At 38.3% G+C, this 22313-nt stretch overlaps 1 protein-coding gene across 3 annotated transcripts in view; it reads left to right on the forward strand.

Moving 5' to 3' along the window:
- The window catches only part of SLC25A13 (solute carrier family 25 member 13), a 200423-nt gene extending 198078 nt beyond the window's left edge, over nucleotides 1–2345 (forward strand). For all 3 annotated transcript variants that reach the window (XM_032760934.2, XM_032760937.2, XM_058424494.1), the window contains 3 exons: nucleotides 562–720; nucleotides 814–904; nucleotides 1188–2345. In XM_032760934.2, the coding sequence (XP_032616825.1) occupies nucleotides 562–720; nucleotides 814–904; nucleotides 1188–1374 (437 nt within the window). In that variant the 3' untranslated portion in view covers nucleotides 1375–2345. The remainder of the gene's footprint in view (nucleotides 1–561; nucleotides 721–813; nucleotides 905–1187) is intronic.
- The last annotated feature ends 19968 nt before the right edge of the window (nucleotides 2346–22313 follow it).

The raw sequence follows: 22313 nt of genomic DNA on the forward strand, positions 1-22313 counted from the left end.
TTTTTTTAGCTATCAGTAAAGTCTTTTTCTGGTGTACCTGGAGAGGTTGGGGTTTGGAGAGTAGGGGGTGGTTGAGTGTGTGAGAGAAAGCACCTCCTGTGACTGCCAGCAGCCACAGAAGACCATGAAGAGGAAGCGCATAACAAGCTTCACCTCTGAAAAATCGGACCTAATAACTTTGCAAGTTTTTGATTTCAACAGGAAAGAAAAAAAAAAGAAAAGAAAGGAAAACCGCTTTCTCCACTTACTCTCAACCACTTGAAGTAGTGTTATTGATAAACAATTTCTGAAAAATATTTGAAGATTTAGGAATAGAAACAAAGAAAGCGAAGGCTGATTGATTTGGGCAAGGGAAGGTGTGAGTCAGGTGGGGAGGATTGTAGGAGCAGACATCTTGCACACAGGAGAGTCATGGTTGCGCTTCCCATAAAGGACAGCAAAATAGGCATTTTATTGAATCGGATTTTTAACTTTCTTTCCACGGCCAGCAGTTCAAAGCACAGTTATTTTTATATAGTGAGAATGTGACCAGACTGAGATGGTGTTGTGTCTCTCCTGCAGGTATGCCTGCGGCATCTTTAGTGACCCCTGCTGATGTTATCAAGACGAGATTACAGGTGGCTGCTCGGGCTGGCCAAACCACTTATAGCGGAGTGATAGACTGCTTTAGAAAGATACTGCGTGAAGAAGGACCAAAAGCTCTGTGGAAAGGAGCTGGTGGTATGGAAATAATGAGTTCTTAACTAACTCTTTGGTATCAGGTAAATTTTTTAAAAATCTAATTATATCTATGATTTCTCCATTTTTTTAAAGCTCGTGTATTTCGATCCTCACCCCAGTTTGGTGTAACTTTGCTGACTTACGAATTGCTACAACGATGGTTCTACATTGATTTTGGAGGAGTGTAAGTATCATGCTAAATCTGCTGCTAAATTTTGGCTGCTGCTAATACTCTGTTGTCGTAGGGAAAGGTACATCAGTCTAGTCTCTATAATAAAATAGAAGAGATTTAGGGAAATGATGAAATTGTGTTAACAAGGTCATTTCCAAGGGGAGCATACAACTGATTAGAATGTATCAACTCCTTTACATTACATATTTGAACAGGTTTTGAATGTTATTTTTATCAAGTTAAAACAAAACAAACAAAAAAATACAGCTTCTTACTCTGTTTTCTCTTCTTGTAGAAAACCTGTGGGATCAGAGCCAGTTCCTAAATCCAGGATCAACCTGCCTGCCCCAAATCCTGATCACATTGGGGGCTACAAACTGGCAGTTGCTACATTTGCAGGGATTGAAAACAAATTTGGACTTTACCTACCTCTCTTCAAGCCATCAGTATCTACCTCAAAGGCTATTGGTGGAGGCCCATAGGAAGATCAGCCCTGGGATAGTGCTGTCTTTTTGTGGGTACTGCAGTAAAGAACATCCCTCCTGGGAGTAAAGCAATGCTTCATCCCTTTTACGTCCATCTCTTGTTTAAATTCAAGTCTAGGCTTTTTTATCATGTGAAATCATTCATTTTCTGGGTGTTTTCTTAACCAGATCATTGTGAAATTATTCATAATTATTCTTTGGCCCTCTGCCCAGAAACCTTTGTTTGTATCTGAAAATTGATGGGATTTGGTCAACACTAACATGATTTGGGGAAAGGAGCAAGTCAGAATAGAAATTAGTACTCCCCTCCTTGAACTAGGATTGTAGTCCCAAAGAGGCTACTGTAAGGCAATCATGGTGCTCGGAGCAGTGTTTCGTGTGTGTTTTAAACTGGTAGGAAACTGGTGCATATTTATAAAAATAAAAAACGCTGGGAGAAATGAAAAAATACATATCGAATATATTCAGCCTGGCTTCAAATTTTAAGCATGCACAAATTCTGTCTCTGGATTCTATTATGAAGCTTTTATGTGAAACATGTTTCTTTATAATGAAAACCACATTGGAGATGTTTAGTAATCATATTGTTACTGGTACCAAGACTACTAGGGAAATGCCTTTGTACTTTAGGGAAGTACTTTTGGCATTTTATTATACAGACAGAAAAAAACTGAGATGTAGCCCCTCTCCTGGAAGTGCTAATTTTGAAAAACTGCTCATATGATGTACATGTACTGATTACTGCCTATTTTAATAAACACTCTTGAAAAATGCATGTTGCCCTGTTGCTGCCTGCCCTATTCTCCTCATCTCCCCATCATTGGCACCCACTTGCTTTTAAAATCCACTTTATCTTGAATTATGTAAGACAAATATGTTCTGACATAAGTATTTAATTCATGTTGCCTTGCTTAATGGTCAGAGGCACATGAGTTTGTGAAGGTGGAAATAAACTATTTGTAAAGTGATTGAGTTGTTTGGTCTTGTGCATGTTGCATGGTGAGTGGCTACAGTAATTGTCATTATTGGCCTACATATTATGTTTTGAGGGGAATTTTATTCATATTGGCGTGGATATATCCTCAGTATCTTTCAAGGTAATGTGTTCCCTCATTTTCGTGGTTCAAAGTGAGTACAAGAAACTGTATTTAACCATAGATAAGCAAAGAACTAGCAAACTGACACCTTACTTCTAGTCATTCCAGCACTTTCGGCAGTTTATTGTTACGATGAAGGTCACATAGTTTTAGTAGAACTTTGCCATGAAAACTGGTATGAAATGGCAGTTGTATTTTCTAATCCAGTTTGACTCTTGCACACACCAAAACTATATACCACTATATCTAACATTGCTAATATTTGGCTAGCACTATAATGATTTGGGGAAAGAAGCTAGTCTTGAACAGAATTTAGGGCTATTCTTAGACCGTGATCATGCTTCCAAAGAGGCTACTAATTAATCTGTTGGCAGTCTGTATGAACATTTTGAATTTCCAAAGCTTTTCTCCATAGCAGACAGTCATTTGTCAGTCTGGTTCTATAAGTCAACAGGCTGACATTTGAAGTTGCAGTTTAAAATTGGAAAGAGTCAATACCCGCCATAAATGGCTGATTTTTTAGAGGGGGAGGGTCAGGAGGGGAGTGAAGAGCTTTGTCTTCTTCACTAGAAAGAGGACAGATAACATACATGGCTCCTTCTGTGATTATTTGACAAAACCAAAGGGGAATCCCCTCCCCAAATTCAGTGTGATAAATGATAAATATCTGTATTATAATCTCAGAGACTAGTCACAGAACTCCAAATATATGTTAGAAATGTGGATGGTGTTAGAACAAAACATGTCAACTTTGGTCATTTGAATGTGGAGAAAAGGCGCTGCATCTCTGCATTCCTTTTCTTCACTTGTTTGAGATTTTATGGCAGATCAAGTTTTCATGGTAAAAACACTGACCAAAAATCTCATAACTTGTCCATGGCCCTGCCTGCCTCTTAAAGAGCAGTTGCATTTAATGAGAGAGCATCCTGGCTTCACTTAGCCTTGCCAGTCGCTGAGAACAATTCTCTTTAGTGAATAAGAAGCCAGGGGCCCCAGGAAGCCAATGGAGGTAGGGCTACGTGTCTGTGTTTCCTTAAAAGCCTTGCCTTATTCTGTTCAGGGATAGGCAGTGATGGGAGACTTTGAAGGAGGCCTAATTTCCCTCTGGGTTCTGCTCAGTGGGTGGTGTTACTGTGACATGCCCTGAACAGGACTGCAATCACTGTGTGGTGAAAACCACTGTAAAATTTGCTCTGGGTTTCCTTTCTTTCTGGTGACAGCACAATCTGTTGTCGTCGTCAGTGGTGTGGCTGTTGTCGGTGCCATGGGTCTTTTCCCTCTGTAGGGCTGAGGAACTGAAGGTGGTAACTCCCACATGCCTGCCTGCTTGCCTGCCCACCTGAGGGGGCCAGCCTCCTCTGCTCTGCCTGCCCCTAGTCTCCACTCTGCTCCTGGTCCACCACGTGATTCCTTGGTGGGGTGGGAGAGAGGTCTGACTTTCGTAGCGGCTTTTTTCTTTTTTTTTTCAAGGAGGGGAAAAAATGTGAAGCTGACCACAAAGTGAACACACTGATTCTTGGGTTCCAGTCATGGCTGGGTTTCTTGAGGCTGGGTGGCATGCTGTCGCCAAGCTCCTGCTACACCTCGTAACCCACAACCATTTGCTGAGCTCCCTGGGGTTGCCTTAATCCCAGAAGCCAGGGTCGCACAGAGGAAAATAAGAATTCTGGCACAGAAAGGAGTCATTTAAGTGCTTATTGCATTTCAAGCTTTAGTTTCTACTTAGCTAAAATATTTACCATTGCTGGAAAACAATGTTTAAAATGTTGTGCTTATATGTTATTTAATGGCGTGGCCTATGTAAACCTCAGGATGCTTACATTTTGACAGTCTTCTGGAAATGTTTAACAGCACATAACCCAGTGAGTGGGGAATCAAAACGGGAACAAATGGTGCTTGAAACTGTTTGTAACCTCCTCCAGCTAGGTATTCAGAATGCAGGTCATGCTGGAATGCTTCAGGTAGAGGGAGATCTCAAAAAAGAAATTTGATGAGTCCTGTCTTATGGCCCCATTTATCAACCTTCCAAATAAACTGTCCCTAAAAGTCATCATGTGCCTTTTCCTGCAGAAGGCATACTTGTGGGGATGAATTTGTATCCTTGCCACTGAGCAAAATCCCATTTTCAATTCAGGGTAATCAAATGCTTTCAGGATGTGGATTTTTCCAAAGATTTTTAAGAGATGTGTTCCCTGGTCAGAGCAGTGAAATGTTCTTTCCACAAATGGTACTGCCCACAAAGGGGTGTGTGCCTTTTGTTTTACCTTTGGGGAATAACCTTCACCAAAGAGTTGTGTTATGTTAGGAAGACCATGGGGAGTCCATTGCTTCATTTTAATGTCTGAGGTATCTAACAGCATTGTCACCTCTGCCTTTTTTTTTTTTTTTTTTTAGATGGAGTTTTGCTCTTGTTGCCCGGGCTGGAGTGCAATGGCGCAATCTCGGCTCACTTCAACCTCCACTTCCCAGGTTCATGCGATTCTCCTGCCTCAGCCTCCCAAGTAGCTGGGATTACAGGCATGTGCCACCACACCCGACTCATTATTTGTATTTTTAGTAGAGACAGGATTTTTCCATGTTGGTCAGGCTGATCTCGAACTCCCGACCTCAGGTGATCCACCTGGCTTGCCTTTCCAAAGTGCTGGGATTACAGGTGTGAGCCACTGCGCCCGGCCACCTCTATCTCTTAAAACAGTGGCAGTCTTCAGGTTGAAAGTCCAGATCAGGACCCATGATGGTTAGGATTGTGTCTCTGATTCTCATAGTAGAGGCTCCTAGTTATTATTTTGAAGGATGGATAAATGGATGAATTTTTGAGAAACACTCTTGAAAAATGCATGTTACCCTATTGCTGTCTGCCCTATTCCCCTCATCTCCCCATCATTGGCACCCATTTGCTTTTAAAATTCACTTTATCTTGAATCATGTAAGACAAATATATTCTGACATAAGTGTTTAATTTCATGGTGCCTTGCATAATGATCAGAGGCACATGAGTTTGTGAAGGTGGAAATAAACTATTTGTATTTTTTTCCCAATGAGTGATCTCCATTATCGTCCTACTTTATAGGCCTTTTCTATGGCTGGAGTTAAAAGCATAACTGAAAGCAATCACAGTTTTATGTATTGATCACTTACTTTATAAGTCATAAATAAATATTTTATTAAAACAACTAGAGCTATTTAAAATTGGCTTTAGTTGAGTCAGGAATTGTCACATAAACTATATGATAAATTTAAATTCCCTGGTCTTGGTTAAAAATAAAGCTTTAAAAAAAATCACATCCTCTGAGATGAGTTTTACATTCTAACATGAGTGGAAATCTATTAGTACAATAGTTGTTCTTACCAATGAACGTATTACTTGTTTACAGCTCACCTCTCTGTTTCTGAAGCTTTCCCTTCAAAGCTGCTGAAGACAGTGGCAACTCTCTTTTAAAAGGGTTTGTTTTTAGCTAATGCATTAATTGACTCCAAAAAGAGTCCAAATGGAACACTCTGCTTTCATCTGCTAGGGTAACCTAATAAAATAATGTTGTTTGCTTTTAGATTCCCGGCCGTTAAGGGAGTTTTGCTCAAAGCAAAACCACAGTCCCGTCGAATAACTTTAGAAGGAAAATTAAGAAGACACAGTAATTATGCTTGTCTGAGCCTCACTTCTCCTGGGTCACAGACACGTCCCCAGCACACTGGTCTGGCCACTAAGGCTCTGGTGCCTACCGCTGCTTTGGAAAGGGCTCCGGCCCTTCAGAGGATGCTCCATTTTGCAGTGGAGCATTTCTTTAAGTGATTTTAAAGTGAACTCAAGATCCCAGAACAGACTAGTGCAAATGTGCTGCAGTCTATTCTATAAGATGGGGAAAGGGAAATACAGCTTGATGAAAAGAGCTGAAAACATTATTTGTTATCTTCTGTCATTCTCCTCCACCGTCCCTAGCTGCTTATCCCAGCTCTTGCCCTGGTCTCTTATTGGGCAGCATTCAAATGAGAAAGGAGCACATAATTCAACTCCAATCCCAGATTTCTGTGGCCAATAAGGACTCATTAAATATGAGCTACTATGTGCCAGGCATGATCTCATTTAATCTTTATCATTCTCAAGGTAGGTACTGTTCTTTTCCCTGTGTTACAAATGAGGAAACCAAGACGGGTTCATCTTCTTGCCCGGTCTCTGAGCTAGCAAGTGATGGAGTTCAGATTTGAGTCCAAGTCTCATGGCATTCTGTCCTCCCTCGAAGGTTTCTCAACGAACTATATCAAAAATTCTTATGATAGTCTTTGCCCAGGATTTCTTATTGTCTCTATTCTCAGTATCAGATGTATCATTCTAGCTTAGAGTAGAAGGGAAGGGTGATCTCTGTTTATTTACCATAGTAAGTGCATTTGCTACCTCAAAGAATTCCAGGGCCTGAGGACCAGGTGAAGCCAGACAAGCCTTTTGAGATTCCTCTTAAAACTATTTTACAGTCTATTAAAGTCAGTAAAGACAGGATTAAGGTAAACTTGAAGCATTTGCCCCACAGGTGTAAAATTGGAAGATAGTGTGGAAAAACTGGAGGTAAATTTACAAACTGTTATAGTGCAACGTGATATGATGCGAACTGAATTGGACCATCTTAAAAATCTCTTCTATAATTAGAAAATGCCGTTGTTCAACAAAAGTTGGAAATAATGGAAAACCAAGTTAAAAGTAAATATCTATGGGTACTTGGCCTCAAAGTGTGTCTGGAGGGAATGGAGACAGTTTACAGAATGTGGGATTTGCTGGAATTACTTTTGGACATGAAATCCCCATCACCACTAATGGTGGAAAAGTCTTACTGTATTCCCAAGTTTTCTGCTACCCCTAAAGTGAAAGGAGAGGATACCTACCATTGCATTTGGCAGCTCTGTCTTCATTACATGAAGGAGGAAAGATAACTGAATGACCCACACCAAATATTCACAGCATATTCTTCCTGGGCAATATAAAAATAAAAACATTAAAATGTAAAATTCTTCCTCCATTCTCAAAAGAGTAGTATATTTCAGAGTGTGAATTTCTGTTTTGAAGCAGAATTTACTTACGTAAATTCTAAGTAGTAAGACATGCTTTATCAATTTGAAAATGTATGTCTCCTGACAGCTGCTTAATGTAAGAGGCTATTTTTTATAATAAACTCTTCATTCGGGCTAGCTCCACTGCTATAAAAAGGCTTACCTGTTACAGTAAAATCAGAAAAATAAAAAGGTGGGGATAAAGAAAATTGAAGCCGGCATTTGTTTTTCTTCTGAAGACAGAAGTGAAGCCACTGTTTATTGAATTTTTTTTTCTTTTTTGCTATGAAAAGTGGAGAGTTCTGTAGATTTTCAGTCTCAGCCTTTTTCCTCCTTGCTATGCAGTACATGTATCTCATTCTTCCTAATCAAAGAAGCAGGTCATACTTAACCTGAAATTTCGACTTACCCTTTGACCGCTACTTATAAAGTAGGTGATTTTTTATTTATTTTTTTTAATAAATAGTTTGCCCATGTGAGAGTGCACGTAGAGAAACCAACTGTATTATTCCATTTTCATACAGCTATGAAGAAATACCTGAGACTGGGTAATTATAAAGAAAAAGAGGTTTCGTGGACTCACAGTTCCTCATGACAGAAGGCAAAAGAGGAGCAAAGGCACGTCTTACATGGAGGCAGGCAAGAGAGTGCGTGCAGGGGAACTGCCCTATATAAAACCATCAGATCTCGTGAGACTTATTCACTGTCTCGAGAATAGCATAGGAAAACTCGCCCCCATGATTCAGTTACTTCCCACTGGCTCCCTCCCACAACACACGAGGATTATGGGAGCTGCAATTCAAGGTGAGATTTGGGTGGGGACACAGCCAAACCATATCACTGACTATTCTGTCTCTTTGGTACTTGAAATTAAGCATGTCATTCTTTCCTTTTATTCAATTTAGAAAGTGTCTTTATTTGGTTTTAATGACTAAGCTTTCTGATACTACACATATCTGGCTAAATTATTAAAAGCGATAATGGCATTTGGCATAAGTTAAAAGTTATAACTGCCATCTTTTATTTCAAAACTGTTTTAAAATAAATTAAAAAAAAAAACAGCAATGTACCTTCAAAGCCCCAAAGTAAATATTAAAGAAATGCTTTGGCCTCTATTGGCATCCAATTCTAGTTTACTTCCTTCTGCCTTAAAAATTACACCTTTGAGGCCGGGCACAGTGGCTCATGCCTGTAATCCCAGCACTTTGGGAGGCCAAGGCAGGTGGATCACAAGGTCAGGAGATCGAGACCATCCTGGCTAATACAGTGAAACCCCGTCTCTACTAAAAATACGAAAAAAATTAGCTGGGCATGGTGGTGGGCACTTGTAGTCCCAGCCACTCAGGAGGCTGGGGCAGGAGAATGGTGTGAATCCAGGAGGCGGAGCTTGCAGTGAGCCGATATCATGCCACCGCACTCCAGCCTGGGCAACAGGGCTAGACTCCATCTCACAAAAAAAAAAAAAAAAAAAAAAAAATACCTTTGGGAGGCTGGACGCAGTGGCTCCTGCCTGTAATCCTAGCACGTTGGGAGGCCGAGGTGGGTGGATCACCTGAGGTCAGGAGTTCGAGGCCAGCCTGGCCAACATGGTGAAACCCTGTCTCTACTAAAAATACAAAAATTAGCTGGGTGTGGTGGCAGGCACCTATAATCCCAGCTAACTGGGAGGTGGAGGTTGCAGTGAGCCAAGATCACACCATTGCACTCCAGCCTGGGTGACAAAAAAAAAAAAAAAAAAAAAAAAAAAAATATATATATATATATATATATATATATATATTATACACACACACACACACACACACACACACACACATATCTTTGGGAGATTTCTGCATCTGGCCATGATGGAACTGTGGAGAAAACTAGAAAACTGGACAAAAGTATGCAATACAATACATAGAAAACTGGACAAAAGTATACAATATAATTTTTTTTTCTTTTTTTCTGTTTTTTTAGAGATGGGGTCTCGCCATGTTGCCCAGGCTTGTCTTGAACTCTTGAGCACAGACAGTCCTCCCGCCTCAACCTCCCAAAGTGATGGAATTACAGGCCTGAGCCACTACACCTGGCCCTAAAATACAATGTTTTCAATCACGGGATATGAGGCAAAATAAGAGTGTGAACTCCAAGAGAAAGGAAAGAGGTGAGACCTACCATTGCCCCAGCTTACTGCCACGAAGCAGTTACCAACTATTGTGCAGAGAAGGAGAACCCAAACAGCCCAGCAGCAATCTCCCCAAATTAGAAAGATGGACATCAGAGAGGAGGAAGACCATGATTGTTAGAATTTGTAAGACAAAATACCAAACAGAAGAGAGCTGCTTCTAGCTCTGGAGTTTTGCAGAGTTCTCAACTCTTTGGCCGAATATTGATCTATTCATTTGTAAAAGGAAACTATCTAAAGCTTGGGAAAGAATCGCTAGAGAGAAAGAAGCAGAAAAATGCTGGAGCTCACAAAGGGGAAATAGTTTGTATTTGAACCAGCCAGAGTGCAAGGTCCTCATAATACATAGAACATCAGGAAGAATCCTCAGAAGAGTGTCACAATATAAATAAGGCTAAATTCATCCTAAAATAAAAGTGACTCTGCTCTTAAAGCTTAAAAACAAGACTTGACAGGATCCAACTCATTCCAAGTAGCTTAACTGTCAGAACAAAATTAAGTACTACTTAAAAGAATACAACAAAATTTCATAACATACAATGCCAAATTTACAATGTCCAGGATCTAACAACAACAACAACAAAAATCACTATTCATAAAAAGAAGATAGAAAATACAAACTGTAGCCAGGTGCGGTGGCTCAAGCCTGTAATCCAAGCACTTTGGGAGGCTGAGGTGGGTGGATCACTTGAGGTCAGGAGTCTGAGACGAGCCTGGCCAACATGGTGAAACCCCGACTCTACTAAAAATACAAAAATTAGCCAGGCGTCATGGCAGGCACCTGTAGTCCCAGCTACTCGGGATGCTGAAGCAGGAAAACAGCTTGACCCCAGGAGGTGGAGGTTGCAGTGAGCAAGGATCGCACCACTGCACTCCACCTAGGCAACAGAGCAAGACTCTGTCAAAAAAAAAAAAAAAAAAAAAAAAAAGAAAATAGAAAATATGAACTGTAGCAAAGTGAAAAACCAACCAATAGAAACAGACCCCAAAATCAAATGTGATGGAACCAGCATCAAGACCATTAGGACAGCTATTATAAATAATCCATATAGTCAAGAAGGTAGGGGAAAATGTGATATGTAGAGAAATGAAAGATATAAAAGACACAAAGGAAATTTACAATCTCTGAGATGAAAACTGAGTGAGAATATAGTAGACACTGCAGAAATGAAGATTAGTAAACTTTAAGGCACAGCAAAGGAAATTTTGCAAAATGAAGCAGAAAAAGAAAAAATCTTTAAAAGATTTAAGGACAGCATAAAGCAGTAACGTGTGTCTGTAGCCCAGAAAAAATGAGAACAGAAAAAATATTTAAAGAAGTAATAGCTGAAATATTTCCAAATTTAAGAAAAACTATATACATACAAATCTATGAACCTCATTGCACCCCAAGAAAAACAAACCTAAAGAAAACTCCACCAAAATACATCATAATGAAAATGATGAAAGCCAGTGATAAACAGAACATCTTAAAAGTAGCCAGAGGAGAAAGGACCTATAAACCTCCAGAGAAAGATGGTAAGAGAAGATTTTTAGTGGGAAAGTATACAAGGCAGAAAACAATGGGGTGATATCTTTAAGAAATGGAAAAAACAATGCCAACGAAGAGATACATACCTAGTAAAAATATGTTTCTTAAATGAAAGCAAAATAAGACGGAAAAAAGAGAATTCACATTGCTGATAAATTAAAGAACTGTTAACTATAGTTCATTAGGCAGAAGGAAATAATACCAGATGTAAATGTAGATCTATACAAAGAAATGAAGAGTGATACAATGGGAAAAAATGGGTAAATTTTTAAAACAAATTTTTAAATTAGTTTTGGAATTTCTTTAAACAAATAATTGACTCTTTAAAGCAAAATCAATGATTATATATTGTGAGGTTTATACCCTATGTAGTAAAATGCACAATAATAGCACAAAGAAGAAGAAGAGAGAAATGGAAGCATAATATGAAAAGGTTCTTATACTATACATGAAGTGGTATACTATTATCTTAAGGTAAAGTGTTATAAGTAGAAAATATATGTTGTAAACCCCTAGAGCAAATGCTAGTAATGATAAGAATACAAAATAAATAAAACAGATTTGGCTAATAAGACATTAGTGGGGAAAAATGGAAATCTTAAAAATAAAAATCCAAGTGAAGACAGAGAAAGAGGTAAAAAGAACAAAGAACAGATAGGGCAAATAAAAAAGAGCAAGACAGTAGATGTACCTTACCATATTGGTAATTACATTAAATATAAATGGCCTAAACACCCTAATCAAAAGAAAAGATTATCAAATTAAATTTTAAAATGTAAGACACAACTATATGCTACCTAAAGAAACCAACTTTAAATGTAAAGACACAGATAAGTTGAAAGTAAATTGATGGAAAAAGCTATACTATCTAATCACAAAATTATAAATAAAAAGCTGGAGTTGGTGATACTGATATCAGTCAAAGTAGATTTAAGCAAAAGGATTATTACTAGGAATAAAGAGCAACATTTCATATTGATAAAAGGGTCAGTTCATCGCAAACACATGAAATCCTCAATGTGTAGGCACCTAATAACGAAGCTTCAGATACAGAAAACAAAAACTGATAGAACTGAAAGAACTAAAAGATATCCATGATTATATTTCCAGATTTCAGTACACATCTCTCAGTAGTTGATATAACAAGTAGGCATAGCTGGGCACAGTGGCTCATGCCTGTAATCCCAGCACTTTGGGAGGCCAACACAGGAGGATTGCTTGACTCCAGGAGTTTTGAGACCAGCCTGGCAACATAGCAAGACCCTGTGTCCACAAAAAGAAAAAAAAGGTAGGCAGAAAATCAGTACATATATAGAAGATTTGAACACATTTATCAAATAATAGACCTAATTCATATTTTTAGAACACTCCACCCTACAACAGCAAAATACACATTCTTCTTAAGTACAAATAAAATTTCACCAAGGTAATCTATAATATGGGCCATAAAACTAGTCTCAATAAACTTAAAAGGATTGGAATTATATAATTATATTCTCTGACTATAACAGAATCAAACTGGAAATAAATAACTGAAAGATCTTTGGAAATTCTCCTTATATTTGAAGAATAAACCGTATACTTCTATACAACCTATAGGGAAAATAAGAAATCACAAGAAATATTAGGAAATATTCTGAACTGAATGAAAATGAAAACACAACATATACAAATGTATGCAATGAAGTTACAGTAGTGTTTAGAGAGAAATGTATACCATTAACTGCTTACATTAGAAAGGTGAAAGGTCTCAAATCAATTGTCTAATTTTTCACCTTAACAAACTAGAAAAAGAAGAGCAAGTTAAACCTCAAAGATGCAAAAGATAAAAAATAATGAAAAGCAGAAGTCAACGAGATAGAAAGCAGGAAAATAATCAAGATAAACAATAAAATCAAAAATCTAATTCTTTGAAAATATCAATAAAATTGGCAAATAAAAATCAGAAAAGGAGGGAAAAAAACCTACATAATCATTATCAGGAATTAAAGCAGGGACAGCAGTACAGAGTCTACAGATTGTAAAGTGATGATAAGAGAATGTTATGCACAAATTTATGCCAATAAATGAAACAACATAGATGAAATAGATTCCTTGAAAGACATATCCTAACAAAGTCACTGAAGAAGAAAGAAACAATGTGAATGCTTGTATTTAAGTACTTGAATTCTTAGCTTAAAAATCGTTTTTTTTTTTTTTTCTTTTTTGAGACAGAGTCTTACTCTGTCGCCAAGGCTGGAGTGCAGTGGCACAATCTTGGCTCACTGCAACCTCCGCTTCTTGGGTTCAAGCAATTCTCTGCCTCAGCCTCCCAAGTAGCTGGGATTACAGGCACCTGCCACCACGCCTGGCTAATTTTTGTATTTTTAGTAGAGACAGGGTTTTACCAGCTTGGCCAGGCTGGTCTTGAACTCCTGACCTCGTGATCCACCTGCCTCGGCCTCCTAAAGTGCTGGAATTACAGGTGTGAGCCACCGTGCCTGGCCTATACCCCAAAGAAAAATCCAAGCCTAGGTGCCTTCACTGTTGATTTCTACCAAATATTTTAAGAATAAGTAATGAAAATTCTGCAAAAATCTTAGAGAAAATGGAAGGCAGGGATTACTTCCCTAATTCATTTTATGAGGACAGCATTGCCACAGTATCAAAATCATATAAAGACATTGCAAGGAATACAAAACAAAACTCTAAAACAATATCCCTTTGTATGAAAAGTGGAGAGAACTAAAAGATCAAATAGACAAATTCACAACTGTAGTTTGTATTTTAACATCACCTTCTCAATAATTGACAGAATGCATAGGAAATAAAAAAAAACGTTTATAGAACCATATAAGATCTGAAGAATTCATGTTCTATTTAAGTATGCATGGAATATTTAGCAAGTTGACCATATGCTAAGTCATAAAAGAAATCTTAATAAATGTAAAAGCATTTGAAATACAGGGTATTTCATATTATATATGTTTTCTCACTAAGCAGAATCAAACTAGAAATGAGAACAAAGTTTTCTGGGAAACTTTCCAAATACTTGGAAGTTAAACAAAACACTTCTGAAAAACTCATAGGTCAAATAATATACCACAGTGGAAGTTAGAAAATATTTTGAACAGAATAATAATAAAATCTGTTGCAAAATTTGTGGAATACAGTAAAAGCAGTACTAAGAGGGATTTTTTTTTCTTTTCTTTTCTTTTTTTTTTTTTTTTTTTGAGACAGAGTTTCGCTCTTGTTGCCCAGGCTGGAGTGCAATGGCGTGATCTTGGCTCACTGCAACCTCCACCTCCAGGGTTGAAGCGATTCTCCTGCCTAAGCCTCCCAAGTAGCTGGGATTATAGGCGCCTGCCACCACACCTGGCTAATTTTTTGTATTTTTAGTAGAGACAGGGTTTCACCATGTTGGTCAGGCTGGTCTCAAAACTCCTGACCTCAAGTGATCCACCCGCCTCGGCCTCCCAAAGTGCTGGGATTACAGGTGTGAGCCACCATGCCCACCCTAAGAGGGATTTTTATAACTTCAAAGGCCTATATTAGAAAAAAGTGTTACATCAATGATCTAAGTTTCTACTTCAGGAAGGAAAAAAAGAGAGCAAATTAAGCCCAAAGTGGAAAGAAGAAAAAGTGAATAAATAATAAAGAAAATTGACAATTTAAAAAGCTGGTTCTTTGAACAAATTAATAAAATAACTCTCCTAGCAAGACCTTTTTTTAAAAAGAAAACATAATTAAGCAACATCAGGAACATAAAAAGAGATGTCATTATGATTCTATGTACATTAAAGGGTAATAAGAGAATAGTATGAACAACTTTGTATGGATACATTTGACAAGTGAAATGGATGCATTTCTTGAAAAATGCAACTTGTGAAAAACAACTTGCCAAAATGGAACCAAAATGAAATAGAAAAACAGAATCGCCTGTTTCTATTAAATAAATGCACTTGTTACCAAAAACGTTTCTACAAATAAAACTCCAGGGCCAGATGGCTTCAGTAGTAAATTCTATCAAATATTTAAGAAAGAATACCAATATATATGCCTTCACAAAATAGAGGAGGTCAGAATACTTCCCAACTCCTCATGTGAGCATAATCATGTTACTAAAACCTGACAAAGACATTACAATAGAAAATTATAGATCAGTATTCACAAGGAACAATTATGGGAAAACCCTTTAGAAACTACTAGCAAATAAAGTCTAGTGATATGTTAAAAGACTAATACATGTTGACCAAGCAATTTTATCTCAAAGTTGGATTACCATTAAAAAATGTCAACCAATATAATTCACATTATCAGAATAAAGGATAAAAATTATTTGACCATGTCAACAGATGCAGAAAAGAAGCATATGATAAAACTCAGCATCTGCTTATGATAAAGGCTTTCCTAGCTAATACTGTAAGGCAAAAAAAAAAAAAGAAAGAAAAAAGAAAAGAAAAGAAACAGGAAAAAAGATAAGGTTGGATAATAAGAATTAAATTTTTCATTATTTTCAGATGGCATAATTGTGTATGTAGTAACCAATTATATCTAAAAAATCTATAAATAATAAGTATATTTAGCAAGGTTGCAAAGTATAACATCAATATACAAAACTAAACTTAATTTCTACAAACCAGTAAAAAGTTTTGTAAAAAACTTGAAAAATAATAACAATAATATTTACAATAGCATAAAAAATTAGTTGTTTTCTAGGAATAAATTGAAAAAAAATGTTTGCACAACCTATTGGTGAACTCTATTAAAGAAGACCCAATAAATACAAGTTATATCCTATTCTTGGATGGCATTGCCCCAAATATATAGATCCAGTGAAATTCCAATCAAAATCCAAGCAGTATGTTTTTTTAAAAGAATTCCACAATCATTCTAAAATTCATGTGCAAACACAGAAGACCTAGAATAGTTAAAATAATCTTTCAAAATAAGTAACAAAGGGAGTACTTACACCACTTGATTTCAAGAATTAATATACAGCTATTGCAACCAAGACAGTGTGATATCATGTAAGAATAGATAAATCAATTAGTGAAACAGAATAGAGGACCCATAAATATGCCTATACATATATAGTCAATTGTCTTTCTACCAAGAATGCTAATTTAATTTAATGAACAAAAAGAAAATAATCTCTTCAGAAAATATTGCCAAAACAGCTGGTTATCCATATGTTTAAAAAATAATGTTTACCACTACCTAATTCCACACAGAAAAATTAATTTAAGAACCATCATCGACCTAAAGGTAAAAGCTAAAACAATAAAACGTCCAAAAGAAAACATAAGACAGTATCTTTGTGACCTGTGGCAAATATTTACTAGATGGTATGATATAATACTAAGTATAAAACATAAAAATGTATACAATGGACCTCAACAAAATTTAAAATTTTGCATATCAAAATATTATATTAAGGAAATGAAGTTCTAAAGCATATACTGGGAAAAATGTTTGTAACAAACATATCTGGCAAAGGAATTATATCCAGAATACATAAAGAACTCCTCTAAATTAATAATTTTTAAAAGCAGAATATATAAAGAAAACTCCTCTAAATTAATTTTTTTAAATATTATCTGATTAACAATAAAAATATATAATTTTAAAGTGGCCAAGATGTGGCCAAGATACCAGAAGGGATATTTTACAAAAAGAAGAAATAATATAATATTAAATGTGGCCAATAATCACATGAAAGGTGCTCAAAATCATTAGTCAGCAAGTATATGCAAACTAAAACCACAGCTAGATACCATTTCATACTCACCAAAATAGCTAAAATAAAAAGACCTACAATACCAAATATCAGAGAAGTTGTGGAGTCATTAAAATCCATATAGAGGCCTGGTGTGGTGGCTCACGCCTGTAATCCCAGCACTTGGGAGGCTGAAGGGGGCAGATCACGAGCTCAGGAGATCCAGACCATCCTTGCTAACACGGTAAAGCCCCGTCTCTACTAAAAACACAAAAAATTAGCCAGGCGTGGTGGCATATGCCTGTAATCCCAGCTACTCAGGAGGCTGAGGTAGGAGAATCGCTTGAACCCGGGAGGCGGAGGTTGTGGTGAGCCGAGATCATGCCATTGCACTCCAGCTTGGGCGACAGAGCGAGACTCCGTCTCAAAAAAAAAAAAAAAAAAAAAAAATCCATATAGAGCCTGTGGGCCACTATAAGGATTTTGACTTTTATTGCAAGTGAAGTGAAAGCCATTGGTATGCTTTGAATGGAGGAGTTAAATGTTCTGACAATATCACTCAGGTGGTTATATTGAGAAGTGACTGAAGAGGTCAAAGGTGGACACAGGGAGACCAGTTAGGAGGTTGCTGCCAGAATCATGACAGAGATGATGATGGCTTGGGTTAGGTTGCTAATATGGGCATAAACTTACTTCTGGCCATCTCTTCTTTCACACAAAGGAGATAACTGGGTGCTCAACTCAGAGCTCCGTCCATTGAAAAGCCTTTTCCTCTTAACTGTTTTTCAAGGTTCATCCTGAATGTGATATAAAGTAGCTAGCTGTAATCCATTTACAACCTGTACCCACAAACTGAACTAACCCATATGTAAACGAGACTCTAACCTTTTCCTCTTCTTTCAGCTGGTCACACAGAACTCACCCTCCCCACACATGGCCATGTATGCAAGCATGAGGAGGTGTACTGGTAAAATCCTGTTGGATGACAATGGGCTTCTGAGCTACTTGCTCATGCAGCTTACTTATGTTCAGAGCCTTCTGGTTCTGTATATCCCAATGCACAGTTTCTATCTTATAAGGGATTTCTTTTAGGTCTATCCAACTTTATGACTTGGTAGAGCTGACGGGGCTCAACTTACAACAGACTGTTTGGATGTGTAGTTAAGTTTATATCCCGTGGCGAACAACTTCATTTCTACCAGGATCCGCTAATATGCCATGTGCTGTTTTTGCTTCAGATGGCATGGCCTTCCTCTAGAATTCCATGGACCACTACTATAATTTTCCAACTGGGACTTGCCAAAAATTCTATACCACATCTTTTCCCACCATTGACACCACTAATATCATAGCATCTGCTGATTTTATGGCCCATGCAGCAGAGCTCTTAGCACTACAGTTTGACCTGCTGCAAAGTCGTTTCCCATTCTGAGCCTCACCCAAAGCTGTGCATGCCAATTAGTAGATGCACCAGAGCAGTATTCTTAGATATGGAATATGTTAATTTCAAAAACCAAAGAGGCTTACCAGGTGCTGTGCTTCCTTCTTTGTGGTGAGGGCTCTAAGCTTCAGCAGTTTGTATTTTACTTTGGAGGGGATAGCCCAGGGGGAGATTCCAAAAAGCTCCACTGAAGTAGCAGGTCCTTAAATCTTCCTTGAATTTATTTCCCACCCTATGGAGTGCATATATCTTACCAAGGCTTCTGGTACATTAGTTAATTCTTGCTTATTCTGCATAATCTGTGTGATACCATTGATGTAATGGATCAGTGTAACATTCTGTGGATGCTCAAGCTGTCTAGGCATCTTTGGAGTATTACAGAGGGAGAGAGATTAGCATGGCCCTGAGGCAAAATTGTAAATTAAAATAGTTCTTCCTCATGAATGTAAACTGTTTCTGATCTTCTTTTTATAGGTGGAATGAAAAAGAATGCATTCATCCATCAATGGCCACATACCATGTACCAGAAGCCTTATTAATCTGTTCTAGGGATGACATCACATCTAGCACGGCAGCTGTGATCAGTGATCTTACTTGGTTGAGCTTGCAGTACTTATCAGTTATTCTCCAAGATCCATTTAATTTATAAAGGGGGGCATATTGGGTTATTAAATAGATATAGGGAACACCACTCTATATCTTTTAGGCCTTTAAGAGTTGGCACCAATCTCTACCATCCTCCTAGCTCTACCCTGAGATGTAATATTTTGTATTTGCTATCTTGGCAGGGGAAGATGCGAATGTGGCAATTTCAGAGGTCTCCATTTGGCCCTCCCTTCTGTGAGAGCTCTTATCCCAGAGGCCAGGTACCTGATGTAAGTATGTCAATTCTAATTGAACACTCAAGGATTGGAGGAATGACGGAATGACCCACTGTGTGTGTCCGTAAACCCAATGAGCCCACTGAGACCTAGACTTTAGTAAACACTCCATTACATTACCTTGTTGCTGTAAGCCACCACCCCAATAACATTTCAGTGTGAACCCAGATAGTGTACCCAATAGTCTTCAAATGTTGATTTGTTTCTTTCTGCATTGTATGTTCACCTGAATAAATGCCCATAGGTCCTTTTGGGGAAGGACTGGGGAGATCATCACAATAGATGTTTGCAGTGGTGTCCTCCCTCCTGGTGTCCTCCCTCCTAGCAACCTCCTAGCAATCTTTAGTCAATGGGTTCTGGATTGGAAATCCGGCTCAGGACTGGACAGTGAGCAGAGGTATGTGGCTTTTTATTGAGGTAACAGTCTTCAGTCTCCTGCTTCTCCATTCTTGCCTCTATGTTTTTGGTCATAGAAGTTAAGCAACACCCTTTCGGCTGCCTGTCTATTTTGCCACTAGGAATGCCATGTTCTTTTAATTACTCCCACAACTTCCTATGGGTAAAGCCTTCTTGGCTGCTCTCTGATCTAGCTGGTCATTATGGCAGTTGTGGCTTCCTGACTTCTGGTGGTTAACTGCCACCACCTAGCCACTATTACTCCGGGGTCTCATCATCCCCATGTATATTAGCAAGCCCCACTCTGTGCCTGTCCTACCATCAGCCCTGACCTACAAAGGAAAGCTACCGCTAAACATTCCAGAGATGCTAATGCCTCTCTCACTAGCTCATTGCAAATGGATTTGAAGAGTGTATACTCTAGGTGTTCCTATGTAACATAACCCTTGAGTGTGTCTTCTGAACTTAAATAATATATCTATTCTAACATATCCATTTCCTTCAACCTCTTTATTCCTTCCTGTACTATCTACCAGGGCAACTCAGGCATTTTCACTCTAGTGAATGTAGGCTACAGCTTTTTCAGACTTCAAAGAGTGACCCTATTCTTTAGGCTCCTTGCCAGAGTATAAAGTCGTATAGCTTCCCTCTTCCATACCACACACACACACACACACACACACACACACACACCCCTCAAAGTCAATGAATTACTCCTTATCTAATCAACATTCTGGCTCCCTTGATCAAACACCTCAAAATCCAATCCCAGTGCTATTCCCCGGGGTCCTAACGGTACATACTAATTTTTGCAATTCTTTTGAGGTATAGTTTCTTTGTTCTTTTATAAGGCCTAGGACATCCCTAGCTAGCTTAGGTGGGACAGCCATCAGACAGTGATGTTTGTCAGGCCTCAAGGAGAGAGGGAAAGGGAGGAGAAGAAGGAAGGAAGAAGGAAGGAAGGAAAGAAGGAAGGAAGGAAGGAAGGAAGGAAGGAAGGAAGGAAGGAAGGAAGGAAGGAAGGGAGAGAGGGAGGGAGGGAGGAAGGAAGGGAGGAAGGGAGGAAGAGAAGAAAGTTGGCTAGTCTTAGACTGAAGTACAGTTCTGAGAAAGTTTTAGCAATGCTGACATAAAGTCCTAGAGCCAAAGTTAGTCCAAAGAAGTCTTATGTCTCCTAGATACAGGCCAGCCTTAGGATCTTTGCCATACTTAGTCTTGGGTGGCAAGAGCATGCAGGAAGCATGACCTTGGTCAAACTTGGTGATGGGTTTCAAAGCAAGGCATCATAACTGTCATTCAACCATGTTCTCTGCAATGGGAAATCTGAAAGGCACATATTTCTGGCTACCACATTTCACCTGGTACTTCAGCTGGGGTGACTTAAATGGCTATGGACCGGCTGTGTATTTCTCTTATACATACATGACCACTCCATGGTCAGCTTCTGTGTGGCCTGGAAGTTTCAGGGTAGTTGTGCTTCTTACATAGTAGCTCAGGGACCAAGATTGATTGTGCCAAGAAACCTAGGTGGAGGATATACGTCTTCTTATAACCTTGCCATGGGCTGGGGACTGAATGTTTATGTTCATTCCCAAATTCATATGTTGAAGCCTAAATCTTCAATGTGGTAATTTTTGGAGGTGGGCCTTTGGGAGATAACTGGGTCATGAGGGTGGAGCCCACATAAAGGTGATTAGTGCCCTTGTAAGTAATGACATGAAAGAGATCATCTCTCTCTCCTCACTATGTGAGGATTCAATAAGAAGACAGCCATCTGCAACCTAAGCAGATGGCCCTCACCAGATATCAGATCTGCCAGCATCTTGACCTTGGATTTCCCAGCTTTCAGAACTGTGAGAAATACAGTTCTGTTGCTTAAGCCACTCAGTCTGAATACCATAGTATTCTGTTATAGCACTCTGAATTAACTAAGACATCCTGGAAACCACGTAGCAGTCTGAATTAATTAAGACATAATGGAAACCATGTAGCATCACTTCCCAGTATTGTGTCAGTCACGTAAGGTCAGCCCAGATTCAACATGGGATGGCCTGCACAAGAATTGGGAACTGCCTTGGCGACCAGCTACCACAGTGGGATATATAAGAGCACATGTTCTTGTAACATTTTATGTGCCTACTCTAAGTGACTCCGGCCTTTGTACTTTTCACATCATCACTCATTGAGTCATTCAATTTAGTCTATCATAATAATGCATGCATTTTGAATTTTTATTCTTAGGTACTTTACTGTATGTCTGTGAAACTTTTTTTCCCAGTACTTTTCATTCAAATGCTTTTAAACCTATTTCAGATACTCATTTGTTATCTATAAAATTTTTATTGTTTACAAAGGATTTCAATATCTAAATATTGTAGGCTACTTGGAGAAAAAGTATGACACTATTTTAAAAATAAAAGAAACTGTACAGTTCAAGGAATCCCTACCAACAAAGCCCCAATGGAAATTCCCTTCCTAAAAAGCCGAAAGCCTGTCTTCGAATGTTTTTCATGACTCAGTTGCTATTTGTTTTCATTTTCCCTGGGCATAAAATGACCTTTTGAAAAAAAAGTTTATTGAAGTTGTTTATAGACGTATTTCCTAGTCCAATAGTAATAAACATCATTTTCTGGTGTAAATTGTTTTTAAAAAGAAATGTGTAGGACATTTGGTATTTGTTCATCTTAA

The sequence above is a fragment of the Hylobates moloch genome, unplaced genomic scaffold (genome assembly GCF_009828535.3).
Source record: "Hylobates moloch isolate HMO894 unplaced genomic scaffold, HMol_V3 SCAFFOLD_1, whole genome shotgun sequence".
Classification (NCBI taxonomy): domain Eukaryota; kingdom Metazoa; phylum Chordata; class Mammalia; order Primates; family Hylobatidae; genus Hylobates; species Hylobates moloch.